The 17,042-nt window shown below is 52.0% G+C and overlaps 1 protein-coding gene across 1 annotated transcript; it reads left to right on the top strand.

The window, feature by feature from the left end:
- The first annotated feature begins 14,102 nt into the window (after positions 1-14,102).
- Positions 14,103-16,013, top strand: SMIM42 (small integral membrane protein 42). Its single transcript, XM_086694832.1, has one exon. It carries the CDS (start codon positions 15,247-15,249, stop codon positions 15,457-15,459), a length of 213 nt encoding a protein of 70 aa, XP_086550958.1. The 5' UTR covers positions 14,103-15,246; the 3' UTR covers positions 15,460-16,013.
- Positions 16,014-17,042: the final 1,029 nt, after the last annotated feature.

The following is a 17,042-nucleotide window of genomic DNA, read 5'->3' as shown; positions in this document are numbered from 1 at the left end:
ACGCGGGGCTCGAACTCACGGACCGCGAGATCGTGACCTGGCTGAAGTCGGACGCTTAACCGACTGCGCCACCCAGGCGCCCCTCCCACCATGTTATTTCTTAAAGGTTGTTTACGCATAGGACCATTTTCAAAATTAGGTAATGTTAGAAAAACATAGATGACGTATGCTACGAGGAAATCACTAGCAAAGAAAATGCCACGTTTGCTACAATAAACCGGCCAGTTCAACACACTGCTGTTGTCTGTGTCCATTTTTATTTTTTGTTTTTATTTTGTTTTTTTTTTTAATTTTTTTTTTCAACATTTATTTATTTTTGGGACAGAGAGAGACAGAGCATGAACGGGGGAGGGGCAGAGAGAGAGGGAGATACAGAAACGGAAACAGGCTCCAGGCTCTGAGCCATCAGCCCAGAGCCTGACGCAGGGCTCGAACTCACGGACCGCGAGATCGTGACCTGGCTGAAGTCGGACGCTCAACCGACTGCGCCACCCAGGCGCCCCTATTTTGGTTTTTTATTTTAGTTTTTTATTTTCTAGTTTTTTATTTTAGTTTTGTTTTATTTTCACCGACGCCGTTCTTCCTTCGGGAACCCCTGGTTGCTGGAGCTGGTCTCCGGCACTCCATAGCTTTTATTTTTTAGTTTATCATTAAAAATATATTGAAAATCGGGGCACCTGGGTGGCTCAGCCGGTTAAGCATCCGATCTTGGCTCAGGTCATGATCTCGGGGTTTGTGAGTTCAAGCCCTGCACCGGGCTCTGTTGCTGTCAGCACAGAGCCCGCTTCGGACCCTCTGTCCCCCTCTCTCTGCCTCTGCCCCGCTTCCTCTCTCTCTCTCTCTCAAATAAACAAACACAGGAAAAAAAATCTTTATTATTTAAAATAGCTGTGCGGATTAAGTTTTTATACACGTGCAGATAAAACTATGGGAAGGGGAAAGCTCTAAAAGTTCGCAAGGCTTTCTCTGAATAAAGACAGAAACAGGCGACTTGTGTTCTGTTTCAGTTTTAGGACTCCTGAAATGTGCACAGTGCACGTGTGTTGTTTTCCTAATACAACACGGGAGGGAGGAAAACTTCCATTCCTTCTCCAACAGCCAAGCCCGCTGAAGCACAGGAAGCAACGTCTGTCTCCCGTGCCTCTGCAGAGAAGGGCGTGTGGGTTTTCTCTGAGTTCTGCTAACCCGAGAACATGATGCAACAAGCTGCTGGCTGATTCTCTAGAAGCATCTCGAGGAGGCCCGTCTGCAGAGGCCAGAGGAGGTGGCCCGGGAGCCTGGGGATGGCAACAGGTATTCTGCAGAGGAGGTGGGGAGGGTTTCCCCGGTGGGTCTGCCCGTAGCAAGGACCCCATGAGGTCACAGAGCCCAGAAGGTACGTCCCTTCCTCTTGAGGCACCAGCCACCCCACCCCAGCAGACACATGCATGACCAGACCAAAGAAATGGGGCGTTCGAGGAAAAGCAGAGGCCCCACAGGCACCTAAGGACCAACACGGCCTCCTGTTCTGCCCCAAACACGCCTCCCTTGCCTTCATGACTCTGTGCGGTCAAGCTGCTTGCGAGTGAATCGCCACTGGGTGCCTCTGAGGAGTCGAGGTCCTCTGCATACGGAAGGGCGGCAGGAGACAGCGGTGGGAGCGCCCATCACTCCGCAGACGCCTCCTGCCGTGTCCACATGCCCGTCCCAGCAGGCCTTCCCTACGGACGGACGGACGAGGAACTGGGGGGACACGCCAGACATGCCCGTCACTCCGCCCCACCCCCAGACCTTGGCCCGGAGAGCGGGAGGGGAGGAGCAGTCCTAAGAAAGGCCCCGGTTCTCTCATCTGCTCTGTCATTTAGAGCTGGAGACTCGGGACACATTGCTTGTTTCAGCTGCGGTCGACCGGGCCTAAAGGAGGAGGGTCAGGACCACCTTCCGAAGAGGCAACCTTGCACAATCCAGGAATGCTCCCTAGTGCAGGACCAGGCGAAGTGGGCCTCCGAGGTCCTGTCGACCTCTCCTGCAGCCCTGTCCTCTGGACTCCCCTACGACACTAAAATCCCCCCCCCCCCCCCAGTACTCCTTTGCATCAGAAGGAGGAAGGCCTAATTTAGGACAGGCACTCTCCTGACCGGCAGTTCTCTCCAAACACACACGCCCCTCCCTCCCCCCTCAAGCCTTGCTGGGACAATCCTAATTATGCTCTTGAACCTCACCAGCCTTCTTCTGCAGGTCTGAAATGCACATGTGGCCCAGGGGGAAAATCTCAAGAGGCCTAGAAAGAACCCTTGCGTCTAAAAGAAGATAAAATGAATCGATTTGCAACAAGAAGAATTTCGACTTTGTAAGGCGTCTTTACAAATAAAGCTCCACAAGCAGCATCTCTCTTTTTAGGTAAACGGTTCCTCCCCTGCTTGCTTCTCCTTCCACTATCCAGTTTCTTTTCCCAACAGTGTTGTTCTCCACGAGGGTTTCTGAAATCACTTGTGAAGATACGGTATGCAGCCCCAGGGAGTTCCCACCCTGAGGGCGGCTCCAGACTTACTCACACTGACAGAAAGAGCTAGGGGGGACTTCAGCATCCAGCCAATCCACGCCTTTCATTTTTCAAGTGAAAATGACATGCATCGAGGGTAACTCCTTCGTGATAAAGACGCTGAGTCCCAGAGCAGTTTTTTTTTTTTAATTTTTAAATTCTTTTTGTAAATGTTTATTGATTTTTGAGAGAGAGAGAGAGACAGAGAGACAGAGCAAGGGAGGAGCAGAGAGAGAGGGGGACAGAGAATCCAAAGCAGGCTCTGCATGGTCAGCGCACAGCCCAACGCGGGGCTCACACTCAGGAAGAGTGAGATCGTGACCTGAGCCGAAGTCGGACACTGAGCCGCCCAGGCGCCCCTCCGGACCAGGCTAGACACGAGTGTGAGAAGGGTAAAGAAAGACTGGCAAAAATAGAAGCCGTGGCAGAGAGCATGGTTTCGCGAGGCATCAGGCAGGTGAACGTGGGACAGTGTGGGGCCCGCCTGGCTCCGGGCACCTACACCTGTCGGGGAGGACACGCCAGAATTAAGGGACAGGAAACGAGCAGAGAGCAAAAACAAGCTTTTCCAGCCCCCTCCTGAACTGGGGCTTCGCACCAACTACAGCGTCAGGATGTGCGGGAAGTGGCATGACTTCCCGACGTTAAATATGACCAACTGGAAACACAGCCCCCACACTGAAGAGAGAGGCACCTCTTCTCAAACCTCCCTTCTTCGGAAGGCCGTGACTCAATGCTGACGGCTCTGACCAAAGCTGCCTGCCTTTCAACGCCAGCAACAGGCAAGAAACGATTCCCCCGGGGAAACTCCATCTTCCAGTCATACCGACTCAAGACCCACAGAGTCCTAACCTTCCCTTCGATGAAATAAACGTAAAGCTGGAAGAAAAACATACAGGCATTTCTCACCGACCGTGATACCAGACGCAGCCATCCACGTGCAGCACGCTCCCACACGGCCAGTGGCGGGCAGGCTGGGCGTGACGCGGGGACGTGCGCGACCGCTCCAGGGTGACAACAGTGGGGTGGAAGGCATGGTCAGAGCTATGGAAAAACGAAAATGGGGAAGAGGAAGCAGGTTTACAAGGGACGAGAGAAGGTGCGGTTCCGTTCACTGAGCTCTTCCTTCAGTGAGCGTCTATCGAGCACCGAATATACCCCAGGCACGAGGAACACCACGGTGTTGAGGACACGGTCCGTGCCTTCGTGGAGCCTCCATTTGGGGGCATACACAGACACCTGAACCTGCAAATATAAGTGGGGACGAACAAGCCAGAGGAGAGGCCTGCAGGCTGTTGGACTCGGGAGAGTCTTCCCAGAGTAATGACGACCAAGGTGGATGTCAAGGTGAAAGGCATTACGGACAAATCCCCTTTCTCCTCGGCCAATGTCTTACTTACTTTCATCTATGGCCGAGAGGACAGAGGAGCTGACCAAGGAGGCGGGTAAGAGAACCAGAGGCCAAGACAGGCAGAGGCCAGAGGGACAGCTGAACTCTGAGAGCCACAGGGGTGATGTCTGGGTCACGCACGGAGCCTGAGTGACAAACAGTGGAAAGGGGATGTGGGGAGCAGACACGGTCAGAGGGACGGCCGTGGCCGACCAGCTTCTTCAGCTCAAACAACTGCCACCCCCCCGTCCACTGTTTTCCCTGGTAAACCAGCCGACATCTGCGGGTCAGGAGCAATTACCCCCTCGATGGCCAAAGCATTTTCTCTCTTCGGTGTTTTGTTGGCTGCTTCTGTCAGGTTGCCTTGTCCCTAAAAGATGGTGGGAAGATGTGTGTCTTCCTTCTGACGCACAAGGAGACCTGACACTCGAACGCAAGGTGTCCCTGTCGTCACCGGACGGGCTTCTCCAGTGCTGAATGAGGGTAGGGCTGCGGCCAAAGTTTTTCCCAAGCTCAGGACATTTACCAGCCTTTTACTAACGAGAACCCTGGCGCCGGATGGAATGAAGGTGTGGAAGCAGCTTTGCCACACCGGACACGTATTTGGGATTTTTTGCCTCACGCGGATTCTCTCGAGGCGCAGAAAGGAAGGCAGGCCGACCCAGGCTCGTCCCCAACTTGTTCCTGCAGACTCGCTCCCCCGCGTGCATCTTACAGGAAGTGGATGACACACCTCCCCCGGCGAGATGCCTTCTCTGTCTTTCACTGGCTTCCTCCTGCCCCACTTTTCCCAGCGTGGGTGCCGTAGGGCCCGCACGGACCTTTCTTACGGTGCTTCGGTTCGCTCCGGTTCCCGGGAGACGCGCCCCTGCCACCAGGGCTGAGCAAGAACAGAGGGGTGACAGGCCTCACACACGGGTTATTTTTATGAGAATCCAATGTTTCTCTTCTCAAGAATTTAAACCAAGGAAGAAAACCGAAATGAGGTCTGGTCAACCTTCCATCACCCATCATCACCGACACTTTCGATTGCTAGCTTTCAGCAGTCGCTACCCACGGGTTTTTTTTGTTTGTTTGTTTTTTGTTTTTAATTTTTTTAATCTTTATTTTTGAGAGAGAGATAGAATGTGAGCAGGGAGGGGCAGAGGGAGAGGGAGACACAGAATTCGCAGCAGGCTCCAGGCTCCGAGCTGTCAGCACAGAGCCTGACGTGGGGCTCGGACTCACAAACTGTGAGATCATGACCTGAGCCGAAGTCAGACCCTCCACCGACTGAGCCACCCAGGCGCCCCAACTACATGCGGTTTTTTAAGGGAAGCTCAGTACTTCCTTTCCTGCATCATTTCACACTTTGAGGGACACAGGAGCATTTTTCGGAAGCTCTCTGAAAAAAACAAGCGATGTCCAAAAGCGAGGCTGAAATGAGACTTTACCGGGAGATCGAATGACACCTTTCAGACTTCTGAAATCTCTTGGTCTGACAGTTGTATCTGAGACAAAAGTACGGTTAGAGTACCGCGTTAGAGTTTACATAGTACGAATCAAAACAAGACCACGTTAGGTTTAAGATCGCAATGTCATAAATGCTGCTCAAATTCGGTTGTTCTCGTGATTTTTAAGCTGGAAATGTACAAAAGCAAGTTTAAATATTTGAAAGTTCAATCTCCTGCTGTCTGATGTTGCTTGACATAGTCATCTCTTCATTCCCACTGCAGCCACCTGACCCTCATTAGACACACGCTATGCACTCTTAACTATCCACTGAAGCAAGCCTGGGCTTGGGACGTACCCTTCTCACGCATTCATTCTCTCAGATACAGACACACTCGCCCGTCACTCCCTCGCATCAGCCTGCTGCTGGTAAGAACATGAGTCAGTGGCCTCGGACCTGCATGAACAACAGAAGGGCAGGGAACACGGAAACATCTGCAGAGAGAACCACACCGAGGGCACGACATGGTGGCCAGAGGCTGGGGACACAAAGATGAGTAAAATTAGGTCCTTTTACTGGAGAGGAGAAAGGCTCAATGGGTTGTGTGACAAACAACAAGTGGCAGAACTAGAATTCAGCCCCAGGCCCGACCGACTCAAGACCTGTGCTCGGAAGCACCATCAAGAGAGCCCTGCGCATGACCACCTGCAAAGGACCTACGGCCTAATAGGCAGAGACAGAAGGAACGGGCCCAGGGAAGGAAACCGTCTGTCACGGGCAGGAGAGGAGGGCCGTTCAAAGCTTCTTGGAAGACATGCTCCTCCAGCTGAGTTGTGAAAAACCGGCAACTGTAGGAAGGCCAAGAGGTTGGGAACGCACTCTCGTGCTGCTTACTTCCTAGTTTGGGAAACAGACAAGAAGCAAGAAAACGACTTTTTTTAAGTAGCGGGAAATTAAGGACACAGGGATAGAGTGATGAGGGCGCCATTTTAGGTAAGGGTGTTGGAGAAGGCCTCTCTGTCGAGGTGACTATTTGAGTACGGCCCTGAACAAAGTCATGTGAAGAAAAAAGAGAGTATTCTAGGGAGTGTGTGCATAGCATGTTCACAAAACAGCAGTGACGTCAGGGGACCCAGAGCAGAGTGACCACAGGAAGAGGGCAGGAGGTGAGATCCCAGCCGGAACAGGATCAAATCATGCAGGGGCTTGGAGAGGACCACAGTGTGGTCAAAGACAAAGTTTTGCCTCTTTGTGGTGGGCGCAAGGAATGAAAGGAAGCTGTATGAGTCATGAACAACCTCAGAGGTAAGTCTACCGCCCACGTGTATTGCGAAGCATTCAACTGAATAATCATAGTTATGAAAGTACTTATTCTTTGGGAATCCCCCGTCGCTCTCTTTCTCTCTCTCTCTCTCTCTCTCAGTCTCTCTCTCTCTCTCTCACACACACACACACACACACACACACACACACACACTGCATTGCCTCTAGTAAGCCAATTTAATATAGGTTGGAAAAAAAGATTTCTCAACAGTGCAAAAACATCTTTTGAAAAGGCAATTCTGTTCCAGCCTAGTCAAACCACTAAGGCATGATTTAAACAACAACAACAACGCCATGGGGGCACTACAGGGGTGGCTCATTCAGTTAGGCAACCGACCCTTGATTCGGGCTCAGGTCATGATCTCAGTTTGAGTCCCACACCGGGCTATGCACTGACAGTGAGGAGCCTGCTTGGGATTCTCTCTCTCTCCCTCTCTCTCTGCGCCTCCCATGCTCTCCCTCTCTCTCCCTCTCTCTCTCTCTCTCTCTCTCTCTCTCTCTCTCTCTCTCCCTCTCTCTCTCTCTCTCAAAAAATAAATAAAAAATAAACCTTAAAAATAAAAACAAGGCTAAGGCATATCCTCCCATTCATGCAGGGCTCTACTTGACATCCCAGATCAATGGGTCCCTCCTGACTACTGTTTCCGTGAGATTAACTTCCAATTCAAACCTCCGATTCCTCCCGTTACTAAACAAGCAGCAGTGTATTGGGGGGCCGCACGGCACTCCATGATTCTGGGGCGCTAAGCACGAAAGACCGGCAAGGGATTCCCGTACAAGAAGTGCTTAAATGCTCAGGGCCAGCGCAGTCCTGGGATGAGAAAGTCCGCAGGCATTTCGCACAGAAGAATGAGGCCAGGCATGGAGCACCCTGTTAGCAAATCCCCGCTCCCCCCCCACCCCCCGAACACGGCTGTCCCCGCAACACTTTCTGGTGTCAAAGTGACAAGGACAGCAAGATACAAAAGAGACAGCTTGGCTCAGGACAAGGAGAGAAGGCAGGGTGGGAGTGGGGAGAAGAGCACGGAACAGAGGGAGCTAAGAGGCAACATACTTGGGAATGAGCAGAGGAACACACGGAAGGTCGGGGAGACACTGACGCCTCCCGCCCTTTCCGGGAGGTCTGTGTGGCCCCCCGCTGGGCCTGGGGGGTCTGGGGCTGGCGCTCTCCCCGGCACTGAGTGCGCAGAGCCCCTCTCACAGCCAGCGCGACAATCTGCGGAGGTGCGAGGAGACAAGGTTTGCTTTCTCTTCTCTCTGAGCGAGGGTGACCGTCTATGGCCAAGGATGGCCCATCGGACTCACGAAGCAAAGACGCTGCAGAGAGACGGAACCAGAGCCTCATCAGAAGGGAACAAAACGAAGCGCGCTGCAAGGCTGCTCAACGGGGAGGCTCGGATCCGCCCGCGCTCACAACCCGGGTCGCGGGACCCTCCCCCGGAGCCCCTGGCCCGCAGTGAGGCGCAGTGCCCACGGGAGACGGTCCTCTCGAGACGATGGGGCAGGGCTCCGGGGACTGGGTGCGAGGAGGACGGCCAAGAAAGAGAACCTCAGGCTGGTCGGGGCCAGCCTGGAAGACAGGGGTCTGCGGGTGACAGGGGCTGACGGAGAGGGTGGGACCAAGCGGAGGCCCTTGCACGAAAAGGCAAGAGCGAGGCGCCACCGAAAGAGAAGCAGCAGGACCACGCCGCAGCCCCGCCGCTACTCCACACCCGGTTCTCCGGTGCAAACGGCTTATCTGCGCCAGGTCTGCCCCAGAGGCTTCAAACTTTCGTCTCCAAAAGCCTACCGCCGCCCTCTGAACTACAACACCCAACATGCTCCACTCGCAGGACGAACGACCCAGCCCCTTCCGCCCCCGCTAGCCAATGGGCTTCGCCAATTTCCTCTGGCCCGGGAGAGAGGGCGCTTTCTGCCCCGTGAGCCGCTCGGTTTGATCCCCAGGCGTTCCAAAAGTGCGGTACTGAAAACGAGACCAAAGGCGTAGGACCCAGAGCTAAAGGCAGAGTCTTCGTCGGCGTGGATTCCACTACGGAACATGGGCCGCTAGGGCGGACGGACAGTGCCACGCCACGATTTTCGGGTTCCCTCCCCGCTTCTTCCGGGGCGCGCCTTCGTCCTGTGGCACAGGCGCACTCCACCTCTTGGGGGCGGGTCTCGGACCCGCAGCACACGCGCATTTCCCCACCTCTTGGGGCGGGCCTCGGACCTCCCGCACACGCGCACTTTGCACCTTCTGCAGGCCTGTCCTCCGAGCTGAGAGGCACGTGCGCGCTTCCCTGCCTTCCCAGGGAAGCAAGTTGAGACACGACCCCTCTGCTTGTTCCCGGTGCTTTTCTGCAGGTATTGTATTGGGGGTAATGCTGTCCTTTCTTTAATTCATTTTTTTTTTCTTGTGTTGAACTTCAAGACGCAGCAATGAAATGTTCTTAAAAGAGCCCTAAAGCAGGGGTTGCAATCTGGCCTGTGTAACAGAGCAGCGGTGGGGTTGGCAGTCACCTGAAGGTCCGGCCCTGGGCCGGTGGTCTCTGAGGCTGGGAGGGAACGAGGCTCCGCCCGCCTTCTCGTGCTGGGGGTGCTATGGACCCAGGCCTGCCGTCCCCAGCCTCCAGGCCCCTGGGCCACAGGGCCCGAGAGGCGAGCAGGTGGCAGCGTCGGACGCCATGAGTATGATCTGCACGCCGGACAGCGTTGCTGGGGCCGCTGGAAGGAGCGACCAGGAAAGAAAAGACAAGCTTCGTTGGCCCCTTCTTCTCTACCTGCAACTCCTGATAATTCCCCTCCTACGTACCTTCCCATCTGACCACTTTTCTCCATCCCTACCGCCATTCACGCCATCTCTTGTTTAAGCGATTTCCCTGTGCCCGGTGTCCCTGTGGGATCATGCTAAAATGCAAATGCGAGCATTAAAACATGCCATAGGCTCCCTCACCCCAGCAATAAAGTACGTGCACCTTAAGGCCGGGTGGCCTGGCCACCTCCTACAGCTGTGCTCTCCCACCCTGTGTCCTAGTCATCCTTAAATACCAACAGGACCTTTAACCCACCAGGCTACGTTTTACCCCAACGGCTTTTTTCATATAGAAGCAATTTTATGAGCGTCCTGAGCTCTGCTGAACACCATCCTGACTCGGTTTCTACCAGAGTCTCCTACCAACGCTCTGCACTCCCTGCCTGGCTCTGACAGATTCTGCAGCTTTCTGCGCCCGTGGTTATCAGAAGTCCAGCCCACTTAATCCGCTTTAAAACTTCAGCCTCACACCAGGCCGTACACTCCTTCCTTCCCCCCCACCCCCCCGCACCAGCCAGGCTTCCGCTGTGGGACCTGTTTGGGGGGAACTGGTGCACTCGGTGTCCTTCAGTAGGAGGCTCACTAATTTAAAGTACTTGCTGCGTGGGGAGCTGGAGGAAGCATTGGGGAAGGTGCGGGAGGAATGGCCAGGAGTGCTTTTACCTAACTGGGCATGTAATTACAATCCTCTGTCGGTTCTCTGCCTCTCGGGCTAAGGCTGACTGGTCATGGATACCTTCCACTTGGAAGGGGCCCAGATGCCAGCTGTTAAGGGCACAGAGGTTTGTTTTGTGGAAGCTCTCCCCCACTGCACAATCCCAGATGGGAAATCTGCTCCAGCTTAACTGCTTCCCACAAGCCCCCCCGGTCCTGCCCTTGGTGGTACAACGAGGCTGTGCTGGCTACTGGTTTTCTCGGGAGGAGGGCAGCGAGGTAGCCTGAGCCCCGCCGATGGCCACACCTGTTCACGTGACTTTCGGAAAACTCACAGCTCTGTCCGCACCAGCAGGAACTCGTTCTCGTTGTTTGACTAGAATAGAAGGGAAATTACAGCTCCTGTCGCTAGGCTGCAGCCTCTGGATGTGACATCCCTTCCTTCGTCTGTTCAACAAGCCACTATTAACTGACCTGGAAGGGATGAGGGGGATTTAATGCATGTCTGGCTGGGGCCCTTGGCGCAGCGAGGACGGGGTGATGGGTGATGGCGTATTCCTGTGCTCAAACACCAGGCAGAGTTCTCAGGAGCTAGCGCCTCCTTCCTTCTGTTCTCCCTCCCTGCACCCCCTCAGTGGGGCAGAAAGGACAAATTGTCCCATGGGCCCAGGGGAAATTGCCGCTTAGCCTTCAGAGCTCTGAGATAAAATTGGATATTGCTCCCAGGATGCAATTCCAGACGTCCAGCCCTCCCATAATATACCCCTGCCCTGACTTGTCTGTTCTCTCCTTCAAAATGGGGGCAGGGGCACCTGGGTGGCTCAGTCAGTTAAGCATCCGACTCTTGATTTTAGCTCAGACCCTGATCACACGGTTCGTGGGTTCAAGCCGTGCGTTGGGTTCCTCGCTGACAGTGTGGAGCCTGCTTGGGATCCTCTGTCTTCCTCTCCGTCTGTCTCATAATAAATATTTTTTTAATGTTTATTTATTTTTAAGAGACAGAAACAGAGCACGAGCTGGGGAGGGACAGAGAGAGAAGGAGGCACAGGATCCAAAGCAGGCTCCAGGCTCCAAGCTGTCAGCACAGAGCCCAACGCGGGGCTCGAACTCATGAGCCGCGAGATCATGACCTGAGCCGAAGTCGGACGCTTAACTGACTCAACCACCTAGGCACCCCTCTCATAATAAATATTTTTTAAAAATGAAATAAAATGGGGACAGCATTTTTGTCTGAAGAGCCAAGTTCCTGGGTTAACTAAAACATGAACTTACCCAGAACATCACATTCTACTGTTCATCCAACAAATATCTATTGAGCAATATTTATATGCTAGGTTTTTTTTGGGGGTGGGGGAACTACAGTAAAGACAATTCCTGCTCTCAAGTGACTTACAGTCTGGGGCGGAGACGTGAAGAAACAGTTTGAGCACCAAGTACTCTGACAGAGCACGCGCATGTGGCTTGGAGGAGATACAGGTCGGGATCCCAAGGAAAACAGCCCCGACTCAGCCTTAAGGTAGGAGCTGAGCATGCAGAGAGGCGGGAGGGGAGAGAGGCTTAAAAAAAAAAAAAAAAAAAAAAAAAAGCAATGATGTGATTTAGTGGACTAGGAGAGGAGAGGCCAGAGTCCCAGGCCTTTACTTATTGGGCCAGTGACTGTGTGCCCTTGGTCACCTTCTCCTGCCTGAGCTTCCTGCTCTGTTAGGTGAAGGAAGTGGACAAATGATCACAAGGTTCCTGTGTTCGCTTCCTGGGGCTGCTGTGACAACCACAAACGTGGTGATTGAAACCAAAAGAAATTCGTTCTGTCACCAACTTGGAGGCTAGATGTCTGAAATGGAGTATTGTGCTCCCCCCGGAGGCTCTGGGGGAGAATCCATTCTGTGCTTTTTCCAGCGCTCGGTGGCTATGGTTGTTCCTCAGCCCATGGCCTCCTCTCTCTGCTCTGTCTTCACATCTCCTTTCCTCTGCATGTCTGTCTCTCCCAGAACTCCATCCTTCTCTCTCTCAATGGCACACCTGCGATTGTGTTTGGGACCCACTAGGATAACCTAGGAGGATCCCCTTTTCTCGAGATCCTTAATTATGTCTTCTGCGCATATGGTAATGTCCGCACTTTCCAGGGAATTGGCACAGATATCCTGGGGGTGGGGGATCCATTCACAGGCCTTTACAAGTTCACAGAGACTGGGGAGAACCACCTTGAGAAAATCTGCACTGCCCTGCATTCTCCTCCCCACTTCCCTCCCTTTCACCCTAGCTCTTATTTAAAATAACCTACATTTGTATACAGTTTTATGGCTTAAAAGGTTATTATGCGTTTATAAGCTCATTTCAGTCCCATAAAAACCTATAAATTTTGCATTATCCCTATAATTCCATTGGCAAAGAGTAAATGGAGGTTCATAGAGATTATGTGACCTGACCAAGGTCACAAGTGCTGGAAAGAGTGAGCGCTGGGCTCCAACCTGAGTCTTTGGCCACAACTCCTGTGGCTCCTGCCGTCATCACCTGCCTGAATCTTGACAGGGCATCGAGAGGTTCCGAGACCGGGACTGGGAGATGCCCTTGGAGTACATTCAGCTCTCCCTGCTCCTCCTGCTGAGCACAGCTAAAAACACTGGGTGTTTTCTTTTTTTTTTTTTTTTAATTTTTTTTTAAACGTTTATTTATTTTTGACACAGAGAGAGACAGAGCATGAACGGGGGAGGGTCAGAGAGAGGGAGACACAGAATCTGAAACAGGCTCCAGGCTCTGAGCTGTCAGCACAGAGCCCGACGTGGGGCTCGAACCCACAGACTGCGAGATCATGACCTGAGCTGAAGTCAGCTGCTTAACTGACTGAGCCACCCAGGCGCCCCAACACTGGGTGTTTTCTATAAAACCAGCGTAAGGAGACCCTGAAAGGTGGGAAGAAGAAGGCAGACTGACTAGGGACCTTGGAGCCCGAGGAGGGACATGGCAGTGAGTTCCCTGGGTTTTCTTTTTGTTTCCTACATCCTGGACTGGGTGCTGGAAAAGCAACCCAGAAATGCCAATGGGCACAGACAAAATAAAGTCTCAAGAAAAGCCTGCTTGCTTTCTCTAGCTGGAAAAACAAAACTAGGAAAGAGGCAATCCAGCAAGACATAAAAGTTTTGGACAATAATTGCCCTACCCTAGCCAAATACCATGGAAAAGATCATGGCCCCACCTCCACCACATAAGCAAAGACCAAGTGGGGACCCCAGGCCCCCACCCTTGCCCAACTGTAATGAGGTACTCCTCCTCATGTCCCACCCCAGGCTGCTAGGGTAGTGTCATAGAAGACACAGTGGGATCCAGAGTGTCATAGAAGACATCCCTGCCCAGAGGTAAGGAACTCCCCATCCAAGAGTTACAGGGTGCCCTTCCCTGTCCTGCCAGAGTGTCAGAGGAGGCCAACTGGGGGGATCTAAAATCCCATATCCACCCAGCAGTGAGGACTTACCTCTCTGTCTAACTGTGGTTTGACAAAGGAGGCCAAGTGGAGAACCCAGACCTTCGCCCCACCTGGCATTACTGGGGAGATGCCCCCACCCACAACTGGCATGATGTCAGAGGAAACTTGCTGAAATAGAAGATGTAAATAAGATCCAGAGTCTCCTAACACCCAGATGTCCAGAATACGATCAAAATCATACATCATACCAAGAACCAGGAAAATCTCAAAGAAAAAGAAAAGAAGATAATAAGCAGATGCCAACAGCACGATGGTGCAGATATGGGAATTATCTGACAAGGATTTTAAGGAATCATAAAAATGCTTCAACAAGGAATTATGAATACACTTGAAACAAATACAAAGTAGAACATCTCAGTGAAGGGGTGCCTGGGTGGCTCAGTCGGTTAAGGGTTCAGCTCTTGGTTTCAGCTCAGGTCGTGATCTCACAGTTTGTGAGATTGAGCCCCACAGTTGGGCTCTGTGTCTGGGCTCAAGCATGGAGCCCACTTGGGCTTCTCTCTCTCTCTCTCTCTCTCTCTCTCTCTCTCTCTCTCTCTGCCTCTCCACAACTAGGAAGTTGAGAGGACTCTCTCAAAATACATAAACTTAAAAAAAAATCTCAGTGAAGAAATCAACGATATAAAGGAGAACCAAATAGAAATTCCAGAACTGCAAAATATAATTACCCAAGTAAAAAAACTCCAAGGAAGGGAGGACTCAACCTCAGAATGGAGGGGGACAGAGGAAAGGATCCATGAACTTGAAGATGTAACAGTACAATTGAGCCAAGCTGAACAACAGGAAGTGGGGTAAAAAAAACAAACTTAGGTTTCTGAATCATCATGTCTTGCAGTTGAAGCAAAAAATATAACATTGCTGAATGTGATTTTCAACATATCCAGAGGAAACACTTAAGTTATACTGCAAATGGATAAGGGTGAAGGAACTGAGAGGGAGGTGGTACTTTTTCTACACTTGTCTCCAACTGGTAAGCAGTGGACACCACTAGGTCTTCGTGATGACAGAGTAATTCTGTATCGTGATTTCAGTGGTGGTTATAAGACTGCATGGATGATAAAATGCCGTAGAACTGTATGCACACATTTGCCCCAATGTCTGTTCACTGGCTTTGATTTTGTGCTATGGTCGCACTCCGTTACATGGCTTCTCTCTCTACTCTCTTTGCAACTTCCTAAGTGTCTGAAATGATTTCAAAACGAAAAGGAAAAAGATAAGGGGATTGAAGGGGCATCTTCACAAGCAATGGGGAACACTTTCCATTCTAGAGGCCAGGCGTGAAGGGAGGCGTGCTCAGAGGACAGAGGTTTGCAGACTAGAAACCTTCACTTCAGACCCAGCCTCACCTTCAAGTGACATCACAAAGCCTCAGACGCCCCTGCCCACCACCCAGAAGTTTTATCAATTAAGCCATCAGCTCAGGACTATATTTGCACTGGAAGCTGTTGTCCAACCTGGCCAAGCACACTTCTCCTCTCCCTGTTCAGTTATGTCCAAGAAAAATGGCGCCATGCAAGCAACAGGGTCGACAGACGTGTGACTGCAGCTCCTCACCCACTCTGAGGATATAACAAAGAGCCGCCTGGTTCTCCTGGTGCATAGTCGTTGGGGGAGTCTGCTCATACCACCTAGCTCAGCCCACTAGGAGAACCCTATGTCTTCCTCACAACTCCCAGCCTTCCTGTGGGACAAGAGCACACTCACCACCGCCATATCTGACCCTGCTCGCCTAGTAAAGGTTCTCTTCTTCTTTGCACTCCTGATGACCCTAGTCACTCTACTCATCCTGGTCTGGAAGGTAACCAAAGACCGAGGCAACAAGAACAGAGAGCCAGACCCGAGAAAGGAAGATACTCTGCTGGCGTGAAGGTGGACGGCCACCGCCAAGGACTCCATTGAGGGGAAGACTGGAGGCTCAGGAGGCAGCGCCATCCTGGAGCCAGAACCTGAGGAGGAAGAGCTGCTTTGCGGGGGAGGTCCCCCGGGGAGGGGGGGTCCCCCAGGGTCTCCCCCCTCCTCCACCACCACTTATGTAATTCACACTCATCTTGCTGTTCTCTGGCTCATCCAGGCTGCCAGGTTTGAATGTCTTCTCTCTGTGGATCTTCTAGACTGAAATTATAAATGGCTCTTGATTTCTGCATTAACTGAGGAAAAAACAAACAAACACGTGGAGAATTAAAAATTGATTACAAAGCCCACATCTTCCTTTCTAAATTGGGCATGTGTTGACTCTGGGATATTGAAATTATTGGGAGCTCACAGCATCTCTGACTGACTATATAATGAAGCTATACCAGAAGCTCGGTTCCAGAAGATCCTTGAAATAGAACAGCTCACCTACTCCAAATTCTAGGTAAAATGCTCCCTCCTCTTCACCTAATTCTAAGAATAAAAAGTATTATTGCTCTCAAAAAATGACGGGAAGTACCAAATACTTTTCTTTCTTCTCCCCCATCCTCCAACTTTATGGGCTGACAAGCTTTAAAAATATCATTTTCTAAAATAATAATTTCATTTTTAAAAATCTTTTCTGGGTTTGGAATGAATTAACTCTCTTTTCAGATGAAATCCAAATTAAAGAGGCAGCATTTTGAAAATCTGTACTCTCACTCAGTTAGGCTTGGGTTACCCAAGGAGCATTTGACCATTTGCCTGGAAGGAATTAGTACTTTTTTTGGAGAAAAACCTCTACATCCAACCCCACCGTTGACTTCCTCCTCGAAGCAGCCTGTCAGGTGTTCCCTTGTCTCCCTCCACATGCACTTGACTCTGGGGTCGAGAGCCAACAGCCCCTTCCTCAAAAGCCTTCCCCATTGCTTAAAATCATGGGACTATGTGTTCAGCCGTCTCAGAGCACACGTCCCCCTCCCCCCCCCCCCAGGTGTCTGGGCTGCATACTCTGCATGTGTCAACCACAGGTCATCCATGCACTTCCGCTATAACCTGTAGAAATTAAGGAGCTCGGTCACTTGGTGCTGAGGAGAGGTCAGTATTGCTGCCAGACGCAAGGGGAACCCCCCCCCCCCGGGGGGCAGGGAGTGTTCCCACCTGCTTCCTCGACTGTCTGATAGGTGGTGCTTGTCTTGTGGCTGACCGACTTTAGTGGAGACAGAGCACAGCTGGCCAGCAATGCGGCTGCAAGTCTCACGGCCAAGGAAGATGTATCCCTCTCTCCTCTGCAGCATGGGGCTCTTCCTCAGAGGCGGGCTAGCGTTCCTCTCCAGCTGGCTACCACGCCCCGTGTCCGTCCAGCACGCCAGCTTGGGAAGTACAGGGCGTGAGGGGGTGTTGCCTTGAGTGTGCATGGTTTCCACGCATCGTTCTGTCGAGAAGGAGCTCCACGAAGGCCTTTGTGCCTCCAAGTTGGCATCAGGATCCTCAGCACCCCAACACTCTGCAGATGTGTCTCCCCTATCCTGAAAATGCCTGTACTTATCCACCAGATGT

Source organism: Puma concolor, chromosome E4 (genome assembly GCF_028749965.1).
Source record: "Puma concolor isolate L17-30 chromosome E4, mPumCon1.1.hap2, whole genome shotgun sequence".
NCBI classification, from domain to species: Eukaryota; Metazoa; Chordata; class Mammalia; order Carnivora; family Felidae; genus Puma; species Puma concolor.
Note: the sequence above shows the minus strand (reverse complement) of the source record. Positions and strands in the feature narration are given on the sequence as shown.

What these genes read in the sequence shown, in the direction of transcription:
- SMIM42 (XM_086694832.1), top strand. Translation starts at nt 15,247, where the DNA reads ATGTCTTCCTCACAACTCCCAGCCTTCCTGTGGGACAAGAGCACACTC.